The following is a 16,029-nucleotide window of genomic DNA, read 5'->3' on the forward strand; positions in this document are numbered from 1 at the left end:
ATCGACACGGGTATGGGTACCGGGCGCAGTGCGGATTCGCCGCAGGTCAGGTTGGGTCCAACAAAGACCCGACCTTCTTTACCTTGTTCAAATGAAAGTCAAAGGGGCAGGACTATTTTTCTCCCACCCCACTCGATATTACCCCCCCTCTCTCGAAACCCCAAAGCCGAAACCCTTGACTGCTCTCCCTCGCTGTCACTGCTCTCCCCGAAACCCTCAACTCTCTCTCTCTCTCGCTCTCCTTGGTTTCGCTCTTCCCCCCTCTCTGCCTCTCGTCTTCCCCTTCTCTCTAGCAGTCTCAATTCAAAAGGGGAAAGACGATATATATATATATATATATATATATATATATATATATATATATATAGAGAGAGAGAGAGAGAGAGAGAGAGAGAGTACTGGGATTCTTCTTCAACCTCCTCTTCTTTTTTTTCTTCTTCCAATCTGCTCAAGAGGGAGAGAGAGGGCTGCGGTGAGGTGGTGGGGGAGACTCCTTTTTACCGCAAACCCTCCCTCCTTTATTCATTTTTTAAAATTTTCGAACACCCCCTCCTTTATTCACTTTTTACCTATGCATCCCTCCTTTATTCAAATTTCATCCCACAACTCCCTTTTTTGCTAAAATCTCTCCCTCTTTTACTAAAAATTGCATTGGACCTACAAACCATTATATGGATCTTGCATTGGACCTACACAATATATATATATATATATAGCCGTGTCCCCATACCCATATTTTTTTAAATTACCGTGTCATACCCTCCGTACCTGTACCCGCACCCGTACCCAAGTGATGGAGAGTATGAGTAATCTTATGGATGGGGGATTGTAGCTGAATAGATATCTAACATGGAATAGTCAAGACAAGGAATTGCTTGAGTAAAATTTACATGCGTGCTTTTCAACAACCAAGAGTGCTGATAACATTTGATATACTTCTTAACCTATATAAAGACATCAATATAAATGTACATGAAGTTCACGTGATCACATAAACATAGCATTGAATCTCGGCCGATGTGTTCAAGAGGAAACTAATGTGCCATTATGGATGGCTCAAGCAATATGCAAACCTTAATGAACGAAGCCATATATTTTCAACTTTGTTCTACAGTCCAGTTTCCTCGGTGCTCATGTGTTTGGCCTATTTCCAATTTGCAGGCTAATAATGTGGATAATCATATTTCATATATAAGGTTTCTTTAACAAAATTAGAAACTTTGGCATTGGAGGGCAGACTATTCTTCATTCAGGAAAGAATTATGTTGGTCAATTAGGAATGAAAAGAACCACAACTTTAAGCCATCTCATAGCCATTATGGTTTACTGTTTTGGTTGCAATAGCAATAGGCTTTTGACAAAGAATTAGAAACTTTGGCATTGGAGGGCAGACTATTCTTCATTCAGGAAAGAATTATGTTGGTCAATTAGGAATGAAAAGAACCACAACTTTAAGCCATCTCATAGCCATTATGGTTTACTGTTTTGGTTGCAATAGCAATAGGCTTTTGACAAAGAATCCTATATGGGATATGATGAAATGATTAACTGGAAACATTATAAAACTATCAGGTTATCCTTTACAAACACGTAAGTTGCATGAAATTAAAGTTCCTCAAAATTGTCTGTGCCTTATTTTGTGAAAATATTGTTAACTATCAAAACGTGAGGGTGTTTTTGAGAAAAATTTGATGCAATGTGGTGATCTTCTTCTGTTTTTCTCATAACTTTGGGTGGAGTAGAAATTGTAATCCTTAGATATTTTTTAAGGGATGTCTACACTCCTAATGGCGATATAAGTCTTAATACTAAAGTTCCTTCTGCTCTTGTGAATGGCAACTCAACTTTAGATATCTATGCGTGAACAAATGTCATCTGTTGTAAAAGATTGTTGATTCAAGGTAGATATGGCCTCATAACATAATGCACATACATCTTTGCACATGATACTGTGCGTGCATTCTATAATCTAACTGCTGTAATAAAGTATGTGGAAATGTAATATAAGAATGCTAATGCATTCACAATGTCCAAGAATGGACAAACACAAAGGCACAAGATATAGATAAGAGAGAAGTCCACTATGGGACAATACAACAAGCCTTGAAAAAGGCTACACAAATAAAAAGTAAATAGATTTAATGAAGAGGAGCTCTCAAAAGCTTGAAACACCCCTATTTATACACAAAATGAATGGGCAAAAGGGAGCCATTGGGGGCTCCCACATGATATTGTGGGACCCCCAATGCATAATAAAGAAAGAAAATAAAAGAAAGAAAAAATAAAAAAAGATAAAAATAGACTACCTATTTAAATAGTTGTTTCTAGAAACAACTATGTAAAATAACCAAAATACCCCTATCGGGTATTATTATTATATATATATATATATATATATATATACATATAATTTAACAACTGCATCATGGCCATGGAACCCTATCCCTTTAAAAAGTGTGCTTGTGCATATATTGTGTATGTGGGTTGAGGTTAATCTTGAATATTTGATAATGGAAAGCTGAAAGAAACATTTCTATGGTGCCTCTTAAATGCATTCACAATTAGGAAGTACGTTTGGTAGTTAATTGTTGGAGAGTAAATTAAAAAGATGAATGAACTCCCCCTGGAAATCATGTAAACATATGCATGTATGTAAAGTAGAAAGTATTGGCTTTGGAACACTAAATATAACTAAGTTTCAATCGGATGTTTAAAAGGCCCTTAATGAACATGGAGTTTCATTTACAGAGCTTATATGTGTGTCCTTGGAAAGAGGACGAAACATGCTTACTGCTTCAACCACGATGCATACACATATAGGTCTAAAGAACTTGTATGAGCTAATGTTGAATGATCGATCCCTTTGGTACTATAAAAATTTCTTCGAACCTTGTATTCTTTATCCTAGCTGTTAATGGAATTCTTTTTGATAAATTATTCTTAAATGTTGTCTGCATGGCTCTGCTTGCTTGCTGTGGTTGGACACCATTAAAAGGGTTGTCCTTGTCTGAAGTCACATACTCAAACTCTCTCCCTCTAGCTCCTGTACTGGAAAGTGCTGGTTCTATCTTGTGCTCTAGGCCTAAATAGTATGAACACATGGTCCACATCTTCAACACATTATTATGTGTAAATGGTTACATACTCATGCTTTAGATGATGCACTAGCTGGCACAATAAATGCATCTTCAAAGAGCAAGCACAGACAATCAGTCATTTCCTTGTTCCTTCCTACTAAAGCCAAAAACAGAATCAAAGACTCCCTGTCTTAATGTGCCTGCTTATAATTCCCTTTCCTCTAGTGATCTCTCATTCATGTGAGTGGAGTTTCAAGTCTCACTGTTATATGCCCAGACACTCGATGAGAGTTAAACTTGAGATGAAGGGGTCAGCACCTTCTCTCCAGGCCTGCTGCTACTCGGGCAACCCAGGCGGGTGTTTCAGACAATCTTATGTGGTCTCTTTTTATTTTTTTCTTCACTCTTATATATTCTTAAACTCCTCTTAATGTGCTTATTGATCTTTGTCTTCCTCATTGTTGCAAACATTCAAGTTAAATGCATACATGTCAACCAGGCAGCCTCTCTTTTCTTGTCACTTCTGCATCTTATTCAAGGCTACCCTATATCGTAGGCACTGTCATGATCTAAAAACGCTCCTCCTGTCAGAGAGGCATTTCAATAACATTAACTTATGCCTACTTTATCCACTTAGTGCTATCTATGTTGGTGAACGCCTCATCAAATTTACCAATTTGTTAACAATGGAGCTTAAGAACCTAAACTCAGTATATTATTGGTAATATGGTAATATCTATTCTTTCCAAATTTTCTTTCCTATATGCATTCTAGTTAACTTGCGATGTCATATATTATATGCATACTCCACTGACCCTTATGCATGTGCCTTTATTTTCCCTTATATCTCCAGTGGCTAATGAATACTGTAGTATTGCACAGATGATGTCACTTGTAGTTGGTGCAAACGAGTGTAGGTTTGATATATCTTTGGTAGCTCATGAGAAACCATTTCTTTATTTGTTGTTCCCAACTTTTTTTTTCGTTTGAGAAGGTTTGTTCCCAACAATTAATTTGTTTACATAGTTTATGTTTCGCAAAACTTATGTTGGAGCTTTCAGAATCTTTTTTGAAAATCCTCAAATTTTTTTATGCCAATGACTTGTTTGCAGGTGTGTAATCTGCCAAATGAACTATAGAAGAGGTGATATGCACATGACGCTGCCTTGCAAGCATATATACCATGCGAGTTGTGTCTCCAGATGGCTAAGCATCAACAAGGTTCTTTTTTTTTTTTGGCTTTAGATTTAGGAGAGACACCTAACTATTGTTGAAATACTGTTTTTATATATTGAAATTGATGCCACTCTATTCATGCGGTATGGTGACAGTATGCCTGTACTGCAGACCCAAACTTCAAGAATCTTTCTATGTTGAGTGGTGTGCCTTTTCTGGATCGAGTATTTGCCTGGTCTACCAGTAGTTTTCTTGCATCGATAGCAGTACAGTCAAACTCTTTTTCTCATTTCGCCTAGAACCAGTAGGCTGCCCTTGTCTCTGCATTTACTGTATTGTCCTGTGCATTCCCAGATCTCTGTATCACTGTATTGCTGCACACTCCAGATGATTTCGGACGAGCAGTGAACCTAGGAATGTAGCTATCGTTCACCTTTTATGTGTTAAATGAGCAGGTCTTAAATATGTTTAAGCCGTTTCATGCCCCACACATGGACAAGACTGACCGGACGTGTTGCCGTGTGTCCCATGTTGTACAACCACTCCAGATATGGAGTTAATAATTTGGCATGAAGATCCCTAGCTTTTCAAATTTTCTGAAATAAAAAAGCTTGCCACTAAAGTAAATTACTTTTTTTATGAAAAAAAAATGATGCTACAAATTAAAGAGGACATGCCACCATTTACCCAGACTTCAACTGCTACAAAGCGATTGAGGCGAGGGTGCTCTCTCTCTCTCTCTCTCTCTCTCTCTCTCTCTCTCTCACACACACACACACATTATCTTTCCTGATTGATTTTGGTTTCCTTCTTTAGGCTTGCCCTGTTTGCTTTGTTGAGGTTTCTGGTGTGGAGTGCAAGCCATGAATTTGCTCCACGAGTTCATCTGGGGAGCGGCTTTTGCAGTATGCGTGTGTGCAGGTGGATGTGTTATTTGATGTCGCCTCTGTCCATGAAATCTGCTCCACGGCGTTCCTCTTGGAGAGGCAGGCTTGTATCCATTTGCACAGGTGGATGTATCTTCTGATGTTTTTATTTCTGTTTTGTTTCACGTTTCACTCAGTTCAGTGGACATTGGGGTTTGTGTGATCGGCTTGAGGCTTGCAGAAAGCCTTATTTTCTCACCTTTTTCTTTAATTTTTTTGAAAGAAATAATGCTAACATTTTTAATATTGAGAACGTGTTCTTCTTCAATGTTCTCTTAAATTAGTGATCACCAGTGTGGGCAGGTCTAATGCCTACCGCTGCCAAAGTGCTGTCTACCTGGGCTGTCATTTCACAGACCTCATTGGATCTGGGATCCAGATCTGGCCCAATACAAATTTGTTAACAAACAATAAATATTTGGTTGTCTATTTAAAACATAAGTCGTCCATGCTTATTACTATAGTAAGCCCCAACACAAGAGCTGATGAGTTGGCCTGACCTGGACTGAACCTGAGCCCTAGCTTGAACTGACCTGAACTTGGATACATTGGGTATGGTTCTGTCTAAAACCCAAATTGTAACCATACCTGCCCCTACCCTACAGTCATTGTTAGCATAGCTGGCCACAACTCAATCTGGATTGACCCGATCCAACATGTTGAAGTGCAGCTCGTTAGCAACCAATGAGGGAGATATCGGCTGGCTCAGATGTCAACTGATAATTGTGTACTCGGTCTGGGATGGTCCGGGTTTGAGCTGCCTGTACTGAGGTATGGGTGAGAAGTTAGGTCAATGGTGCTTGACTGGCTTCCATCCCAGACATAATCAGGTTTCAAAGAACAAGACCTGACCTGATTCAAACCAAGCCTAGCCTGAACCTGACAAGGTTTGGTCTGGGTTTTCGGTGGGTCAAGGATGGGGCTGGGACTAGTCATAGTCCAACGGGGCATTGTTAGTGCTGCTAGAGCTTCGGTTGAGCAGTGCAGGTAAAACATCATTTTACAATAACATGCTAAAATGTCAATACAGGATGTGATTTCTTGTTCGCATGCAGGATGTAGGGATGTCAATGCATCAGATTTTATCCGACATCCCAACTGAATCCAACGCCATTTAATCAGATTCTATAAGCCAAAACCATATCAGATTTTAAACGGATTGGGATATGGTTTTGTATTTTGCTAAATCTGATGGTTAATTGAATTTGATGGATATTCATATCTGATTACATGTAAGAATCTGGATATTTAGCTTTTTCTTCGTCAGGATCTGAATCTAACTTCGGCTCCGATTAACTAATATCTGATTAATCGGGTATGATATTAGCCATGTCCAACCCTAATCTAAACCCTTTACATACCTGCAACATGTGATGTCTTGTTTGCATAAAAGTGGCTAGTGGGGTCACACTAGCAAAGACAGGTGTTACTTCTGTATTGATCTCAATATCAAGCACAACCTAGTTGTTTCTTTGTTAGCAAAGCCTTCTAGGGTTGGCACTGCCTCTGATGCGGGGCAGGAGTGATACATATTCAGGTCTATAAGATCTAGTAGGATCCGTTTTAGTTTTTGAATCTTTTTTTTATTTAAATATCTTGTAATGGATATTGGATCTAAATACTTAATTAATATCTCAACTTAGTAGTTCAATAAGATCAACAAGTTTCTTAATTGAAAAATGATCATACGACAAAAATGACATATTTTCCAAAATACCCTATGATTTTTAAAATTCGTCCCATGTCCAAACTCACCCATGTTTGACTTCTTTAAGACTTTTTTTTTTGCACGAGAGAACCTCTTAAAGTTTGAGATATATATGGATACACTCTTTGGGTATTGCAAACTCTTACTAAAAGGTAGATTCACACGTTTTTTTTGCGTACTTCACAAAAGCCACATAACCAAATATGTAAACTTTTTGTAATTGAAACCTATCACAACTTCAAAAATATTTCACTATATTTGCATATATAGTACAAAGTTTACATAATCAAATATTCCAACTTTCTGTAATTGAAATCTATTGAAACTTCACAAATAATCCACTAAATTCACATATATAGTACAAAGTTTGCATAACCAAATTTGTGAACCTCGTTTTCAACTGAAACCTCGTAAATATCAAACTAAATTCACATATATAGTACAAAATGTGTGAGATACAGTGTGAACCTTCTGTTACTGAAACCTAGTATCATTGCAAATACCAGACTAAATTTGCATATATAATACAAACTTTATGAGATACAATACAAACCTCTTATTACTGAAACCTCATAACTTTGCAAATACTATATTAAATTCACTTATATAGTACAAAATTTATGAGATATCATGCAAACCTCTTGTTACTGAAATCTCATAACTTCGCAAATATTGTAACAAATTCGCTTATATAGTATAAAATTCATGAGATACCGAAATTCATGAGATACTGTGTGAATCTTCTTTTGTAATGCCCTAAAATCCATTTGTAACTTTTTATAAAAAAATTGAAAGCTTTAAAATTGATCATTTTACAGAGTTTAAAAGAGTAGTTCAGCGAAAAAGGGTGTTTGAAATAACAACTCAATGGACCTTGGGCGCATTACAACGCAAACTTTTCTTCACACAACAGATTTGAAACTCCGTATATTTATGAAACCAAATAGATTATGAAATGCAATTTTTAATAATTTAAGGTTTATACAAAAGAAGAATTCTCAAGGAAACCTTTATGCAAAATTTCAGAAATGTCCTTAGGAGCAAAATGTTAGGGAAAGAGTCTCATCTTGATCTCATCACGTCATCGTGCAATTGCAGTCTGTACAAACCTAATCATCACTTATGCCCATAAAATGGGTCGGTTTCACAAAAAATTGGTAGGTGCATAAGTGAGACAATATGAAATCGAAATAAGCAATTTTTAACAAGCAATATGCTTTAACTAGCATGATTAGTTGATTAACTCAAGCATGTAAGCTATCTTTGGCATGAATAATTGATTATGCAAACAAATAAGCCATTAACTAACTTAAGGTAAGTAGTTCATCCATCACAAAATATAAGCAGTTACATTGATCACAAGACGTAAGCAATTCATTAATTTCAAGATGTCAGCAGTTGCACGACAAGCGGTTATATAACACAAGAGGCTCAAAGTCAACATGTGTTGTGAACAAGATAACTTTATTTCGATATTAGTTGGCCTTACAGGCACAATACGTAGAAACAACTGAAACTAGTTTAGGAGTCTATTATGCCATATATTTTTCATTACCCCGAATAACTAGTTGAGTTCGATCCTAAGGAGACGACCAATGATCGAGAGAGAATTCCCTAAAGGCATTCGTAGACTACAGATGCATCCTACTTCTGCAGATGTCTATGGGATCTATCACCTAGGATAATTTTTGGTAGTCTCGTCTCCTAACTTTGATGACTGGGTCACCGAGTCATTTGCCCGATGAGTGGTTGTTAACAACCTGTCCATCAGAGTTTTGTACCAATTTATCCTCTCTCTTGATAAAAACAACGGGTCGAATGGGTACGTCAGGTGTTACTTAACTAAATATCTCATTCTATATGCTCTGGTCTTCCAACTCACTCGAGCATCTTGCCTATGAAGGCAAAACATCACCATTATGTGATTTCAATAATGTGCCATTGTACGTTCAAGGTAACTATAGACTTCTCATCCTACTCATCGTAGTATGCAATATACCCATTTAAAAGTATAACCACGATGAGAGGGGTATGGATTTCTCAAAAGAAACACTCATATTAATGTGTTTCAAAAATACACGATGTACTCATTCTAGTTAATTTTGACATGCTCTGATCCTTTAGACTAATACAAGCATCTTGCCTATGGAGGCGAATATCATCATTATGTGATTACAACAGAGTACCCACTACATGTTTCGAGGTTACCACAGACCTCTCATCCTACTCATCGTAGTAAAAACATACTGTACATGTCTAGAAGTACGACTATGATGAGAGGGGTATGAGTTTCTCAAAAGAAACCCCAAAAACATTGTTTCGCAAAAGACGTGGTGCAACAAATATTTAGTTTGACAAGATTTTGTCTTTTAATCACTTGAACAACATGGTGTAAAATGCAGGATATGAGATCGCCACAGATCTCTCACCCCATATATCATAGCATCGGCATGCTGCGCATGTTTGCGATACTACTAATGATATAGGTTTCTCAGTAGAAACCTCGCCTAAACTCATGCCCATGCCCCTAACCGGGGGTTATCCGAGTTGTATTGGAAACTCAAATAGTAAAATGCGCCAACTTGGGAAAACTTAGTTGTTATTTCACAACTTATAGGCTCTCAAACTTTACTTTGCAAAACTATATATTTGGAAAGTTGAACTCACAAACAAAAAATCCTTTTCTCAAGAATTATAGCTCCCATGTGGAAACCTGCATCTTTTGAAAAAGAGCATAATTAGAATATGTTGTAACCAAATATTTTATTTTGATATGATTTGTCTTTTAAACCATGGGTACAATATTGTGCAACATGCACAAGGTGAGATCACCATGGATCTCTCATTCATCTATCGCAGTAATCGCATGAGGCACATAGCTCGCGATACTGGTCTCGATAAATGGGGTAAGGGTTTCTTAAAAGAACCACAACAAAACACATGTTTGTGCCCCTAATTGGGGTCATTCGAGTTATGTCGGATGCACAAAACCAAAGTTGTAAAACACCTCTCCCAAATACGTTGATTTGGGAGATTTGGTTGCTATCTCGCAACAAAAAAGACTTTCAAATTCTGCTTTACAAAACTATGTATTTAAAAAATGGATTTGCGCCTAAAAAACCTCTTTTTAGAGAACTGAAATGCATACGTGTGAGTCATGTCTTTTAAAACAAATGAGCAAAATAGTATACGCTCAAGGTTGCACTTATAGAAGTGCAAGTAAGCAAAAAGCGAGCCCGTGCATATTATGATGCAACAATAAGGTGCAATCGACCTCCAAAGTGCGAAACTGTGTAATGAGCATAAAAATACGTAAGCAAAACATGAGGTACGAGACCGTCCCTCGGCCAAATAAATACACCAACAAGTAAATGTGTAAGACAGTGCATGAGGTACAAAATTGTACCTTAGCTAAACAAATGCGTAAGCAGGTAAATACGAAAAGCAAATAGCCTGTGCACTAGAGCGCGATGGCGGAAGTAAATAACAGAAAGCGATGTTTGATATGCAAAACTACGTATCAAACTAAATAAAATGCGTAAGCAAATAAAAGCAAAAAGTAAATGGCCTATGCACTGAAGCGCGATGTCAAAAGTAAATAATAGAAAGAAATGCTTGATATGCGAAGCCACGTATCAAACTAACTAAATGCGTAAGCAAATGAATGTGTAAAGTAAATGGCCTGTGCACAAAAGCACGATGGCAAAAGTAAATGACATAAAGCAATGCTTGATACGCGAAACCGCGTATCAAACTAAATAAATGCGTAAAGTAAATGGCCTGTGCACAGAAGCACGACGACAAAAGTAAATGACAAAAAGCAATGCTTGATACGCAAAGCCATGTATCAAACTAAATAAATGTGTAAGCAAATAAACACATAAAGTAAATGGCCTATGCATAGAAGCGCAATGACAAAAGTAAACGACAAAAAGCAATGCTTGATACGTGAAACCGCGTATCAAACTAAATAAATGCGTAAAGTAAATAGCCTGTGCACTAAAGTGAGGCGGCAAAAGTAAATGACAAAAAGTAAAAAGGACAAGGATCGCAAAACTGCATCCTTGAGTTAAAAGCGTACTTATATAAATATATATACATATTTGAATTCTCATTTTAATTGTTTAAACTTAGTTCAATTCGTCCAAAGTCCATTGCGCAACTTTCCCCTACTTTGAGGGTTTTGAGGTTGCGCTTGCCTTCACGGGTAAGTAACGAGGGACTCGGGCCGCGGGGCGCTAGCGGTATTCATCATGCAAGTTGCGAAAGTAAATACACTTAGTATGACATAAGGAAGAAGGAAACAAAGCAATAGAGAGGGAAGGGGCAAGGGTGCAACCCTTGCCTGCAAACCTGACAACAAACAAAAAGGGAGGGGGTAGGGTGTGAACACCCCAAATTTTTCAAAGATTTGCAAAATGACCCTTTTTGCCCCTAACCCCGTCTTCTGAGAAAATCAAAGCGATTTCAAAGCCAAATTTCAGTCATTCTTCAGATTTTTTGAATTAAATTTCATATTGATATATTCAAAATTAATTCCGGATCCGAATCCAGTGTTTTAAATCCGTATTTCCTCAAAAAACCGGATCCAAACCCATTTCTGAAGAAATTTTCTCAAAATAGCTTTTAAATTCTCAGAAAAATTCCCTTTTATAAATATTTTTGCAAAAACACAAAAATTTAGTTTTAATCTTTGTTTTCTCGCAAATCTTAGGATTTTTACTTAAAAAAAATATATATATATATATATAAAATTGAAAGATAATGCAAAAAACCAAAAAAATTAGGAAAGTTATGAGAAAAACAAATGGGTTTAAGCTTTTTAAAATCAATTTTGCCAAAAAAATCAATTTAAAAACGTTTTATGAAAAATCTTTTTAAACAGAGCCTCTTTTTGGAAAAACCAAATTTTTTTCACAAAAGGAGCCTTCTTAGGGTTTCTCTTGGGGAAAACCTCGGAAAGAGGATGGCCGCACCCTTCTTTATCGCCTTTCTCTTTCTCTGCTCTTTCTCTCCATCTCCACCTTCCGTTTCCACCGATCGCCCCCCTTTCCTCCCGTCGATCTCTAACCGAATCCCTCCCGAACCTTCGTCCCCCTCCTTAAGAGGGGCACGATGAGGAAACCCTAGGGATCACGCTTCACCCCTCCACCCGGCCTTTCCTTCTTCCTCTGCTTCTTTCTTCCCTTTTTCCTCTTCTTCTTCTGTCATTTGGTTGATTATTCCGGTAACAAAGCTACAGGAAGCCTTACAGTCGAGCGCAGTATCCATCTCAAAACTCCCTGCTACAATCAGGGCTCCTTCTGCGTAGGGCTTGAAGGAAACCCCACCTTCTGAAAATCTCAGCAGAATCATAGGATGTTAAGGATATCGGAGGGATAGTGACAATACCATGTAAAAGCCAGACCTCCCATTAGTCTGTATCCTCGCAGGGATCGGCTGAAGAACTCCTGCTTCATTCTTCACACCTTTCTGTTTCTTCTTTTTGAGCATTACCGAAGGAGAATCAACCCTGCAGCAAAGTCAGCCTCATCTACGCTTCTCCTTTGATTGACTGAAAGGTTTCCTATCTTAGCAATAACAGCAATCCAGGTAAGAATGCTTTTCCCCTCTGATCCTGTTCTCCTTTTTCGATTTCATATTTTATCTCAACAATCGCACATATTGTAAAACCCGATTGGCATATAGCCAATCGATTTGCACGGTGCAACATCAATGGAATCATTGTATTCCAACATTTTTTTGTTTATAATTGTCCATTTTCGTTTTCCTTAGGCCATCGAGATTCATTGGTTGCATGTAGCTTGTTTGAATCTTAACTTGATTTTCCTATCGATCTACCTGTCATTGAATTTCATTGCTTGTGGCTATTTCGATTCATTGCAATGATTTGTTTCATCAAATAACTTTGCCTAACTTATCTTGTTTATTATAATTTTATTTTGGTGCTCCCCTTTCGTTTCATTGTGTTCGTTCTTTTACTAATTTGTGTTAGAACCTTTGGAATTGATGAGATACGGTTATGGTTATGTTCTTGCGAAATATAACCCATCGCCTCTTATGTCTTCATTTCGTCGGTTCTGAGCCCCTGTTAGTGCCAATGCCTAACAATGATGATAATGAAATCTTCGTTGGAGCCATCTTGATAGGTGTCTCTGATGGTGGTGTATCGATTTGGGCATCTCCGAGGATTACAAAGGCTCTTGCAGTCAGCTCATTTTCTGCAACTAAATGTCTCTGTATATACCCTTACCTGCAAATCGATAGTTCAAGCCTGCCATGTCAAAATCCCAAGTCTGCTTAAGGTCATGACTATCAATGACTTCAAAGGGTAAGGTTGATACGGTTCATCTGGTTCTGGTTCCATCAGAGGGAGCCACGTCATAGGGTTTTACCATCTAGCCATCCAGAGAAGCCAGTTATTTCATGATTCATTCTCATTAAATAGGTGTTTATTCACACATCAGCAGCAACAGTGTAATATCATACTTTACAGAGCACGAGCTCCCCTGCATCATTTTTTTTTTCTTTCTCGGGGCATCCCTTACATTTCGCAAGTTGCATCAATGTACACAGTAAGTCTTATTTTATTCTTTTTCTTTTTCTTTTTCTTTTTCTTTTTTTATCTGCATTTTCAAATTACATCCGACTCTCTGTTCATCTCTCCTTTGAGTTCATGACATATCATTTTCTCTCTGAGTTTAATTTCATCACCTTCATCCTAGGCATGCTTTGCCATTTTAGATCTAATACCCTCTTGTTCCTAGTGATAAGTCTGTTAATCATATATTTGATAATGATTGAAACCTGGAACTCGGCCCTTTCTAAAGCTTTGATCGGAAATTCTTAATGCATCGTCATCTTGTATTCCATTTTGAATGTCTTATTCCAAAGATCAGTTGCTTATAAAAAAAAATGTTCCAATGAGGTTTAAATTCTTCTAAAAATTATTCGTGGTAGAATTATTATTGAATTCATGGTTTGGTTTGGGATGTATAAGTTCATCTTTAGTCAGGTTGATTTGATTCAGCATGCGTTGGTAACAGTATATGCTCCTTCGCACTTTATCAGTTGCTAATCTACACATCGGATGGTGAGTTTAGAATCAGAACAAGGGGTCGATGAATCAATTTCCTGCAGAAACTGTATGATATCATTCATTTCTTAGTAATCTGAGATTACCTATCCCCAGCTGGTAGGATAACTTTAAAATTTTACCTGAACTCTGTTAGGATGCCTTCACCAATAAAGGTTCACCAATAAAGGTTTTGTGTATCCAACCTGCTGTCGGTCAAATCTGTTCATGCCGAGACTTGCAAGAGTTAGCATTCTGACTGCGAGCGAGGGGCAAATATGTTGCCATTGAGGTCATTCGTCATTAGGGCGAAGGCAAAAACCACAGTTCATCATAAACATCCTAACTGTTTTATCTGGTTATAGGTACGAAGTGAAGAACTTCATCTCCAAAGTTGAAGTAGGGTCCTTTGATTACCAGGAGGACAACCAAAAATACAAAAGGTACGCACCCTTGATGCCTGCCGATCCATTTCACTATCACAGGTGAGGAATTGACTTTCCCGTAATTTTTAGTTAGCATCCATTTCTGGCTTGAAAGATCTCATCCTTCAATCGAATGATAGAGAAGGATTTTGTTTTGATTGACATTTTGATTTCATTGCATAAATTGTAAAAGCTTCAATGAAATCTATATCGACCATGATCCATATTCTGATATCTATCATAGCTAGCCTTGTTGGTGAAAATTGTGAGAAATGGCAGTTCATATTCTAGTTGGTAAAGTTGGAGTCAGGGGATGATGATAAAGGATGGGTTTACAAACATATCTACTCATGCCAATGATGATGATACTGAACTCAAAGCATGAGTCCCAGGTTTTAATACCTTGGACAAATAAAAAAAGAAAAAAAGAAAAAAAAAGGGAATATCATTGGTCATGCTTTCTCATGACTGTGCTGTTAAAATTGCAATTTTATTTTGTCAAATACAAGATTGAAAGGGATGATGCCACATTAAACTATGTTCCTAACTGCATGTGTTGAAACAGAATACTGTCATATGGGTACTCGGATCCATCCCTAGACAACCAGCATTGAATATAAAGCTAGACATCCGTGCGAAGCTCCTTGATTTCTGTTTGTAGGCCTAACCTTGTCAATAGATATATATTTTTTTTATGGAGCAGCTCCCTGGAAATACACTAAAAAAAGGGTACGACTGATAAGGTCATTCAATTGAAGCCTTAGCACCTTACCAGATTCCTCCCTCATTACTTCACCATATCACACACAATCTACACCTATACTTCCATGCTTCCATGCCCTATAGCCCTGTGTTATACCCAGCATCACTACTTCACACATTATATCCCCTGTGCATACATCATAATGTCTGCTGCCACCCCTTTTTAGCAGTGCCCAGCAGTCTCATAGTCACGCTTCAAACATAGCTCCTTTGCATCTCCACCTCATATATTCATGACAGTCCGTGGCTTACCTTCTCAATACTGTTGTAGTCTTCCAAGCATACATAGAGCCTTTTCCATTAAGCATTTACACTTTCCCATAGGCATCTTAAAGGTCCTGCAAAATCTCTATATGCATCATAAAGCTTAGTTAGCTCAGTGTGCATCTTAGTATCTATTCCATCATGTGCCTACAGCATGATGTCCCTTTATATATGAATCTCTCAGCTAACTTTATTTTGCAGGATTATGGATTTCCCTATTTCAAGATAGATGTTTTCCATCTCTTCAGAATTCATCCTTATAATGTAATAGTTAGATATAATGAAAATATTTATATTTCCAGTTCTAGATAGAATGGATGAGCATTATAGACATTATAAATTGCTTGTTCTCATACATTTTTCCTTTATTTCTCAAATTCTCACAATGGTGAAACACGAATGGCACGTGCACCATTTCGTAAGAGGTAATTAATACTAAGTTGATGATCCACATCAATGGCCATAGTCAGGGTGTGGACAAAACTTAGCATTCTTATCTTTTACAAAATAACACCGGATCCACACTGGATCCATTTTTCGAAATTCATCATATCTTCCTAAAATATTTTCCTCTTTTATCATGGTTTAATTTAAAAATTAATTCAACATATATACC

At 37.4% G+C, this 16,029-nt stretch overlaps 1 protein-coding gene across 4 annotated transcripts in view; it reads left to right on the top strand.

Moving 5' to 3' along the window:
- The window catches only part of LOC149815914 (E3 ubiquitin-protein ligase BIG BROTHER-like), an 82,330-nt gene extending 76,956 nt beyond the window's left edge, over positions 1–5,374 (top strand). For all 4 annotated transcript variants that reach the window (XM_089989095.1, XM_089989096.1, XM_089989094.1 and 1 more), the window contains 2 exons: positions 4,190–4,298; positions 5,070–5,374. In XM_089989095.1, the coding sequence (XP_089845221.1) occupies positions 4,190–4,298; positions 5,070–5,120 (160 nt within the window). In that variant the 3' untranslated portion in view covers positions 5,121–5,374. The remainder of the gene's footprint in view (positions 1–4,189; positions 4,299–5,069) is intronic.
- The last annotated feature ends 10,655 nt before the right edge of the window (positions 5,375–16,029 follow it).

This window comes from Nuphar pumila, chromosome 15 (assembly GCF_984573655.1).
Source record: "Nuphar pumila chromosome 15, dmNupPumi1.hap1.1, whole genome shotgun sequence".
Taxonomy (NCBI): Eukaryota; Viridiplantae; Streptophyta; class Magnoliopsida; order Nymphaeales; family Nymphaeaceae; genus Nuphar; species Nuphar pumila.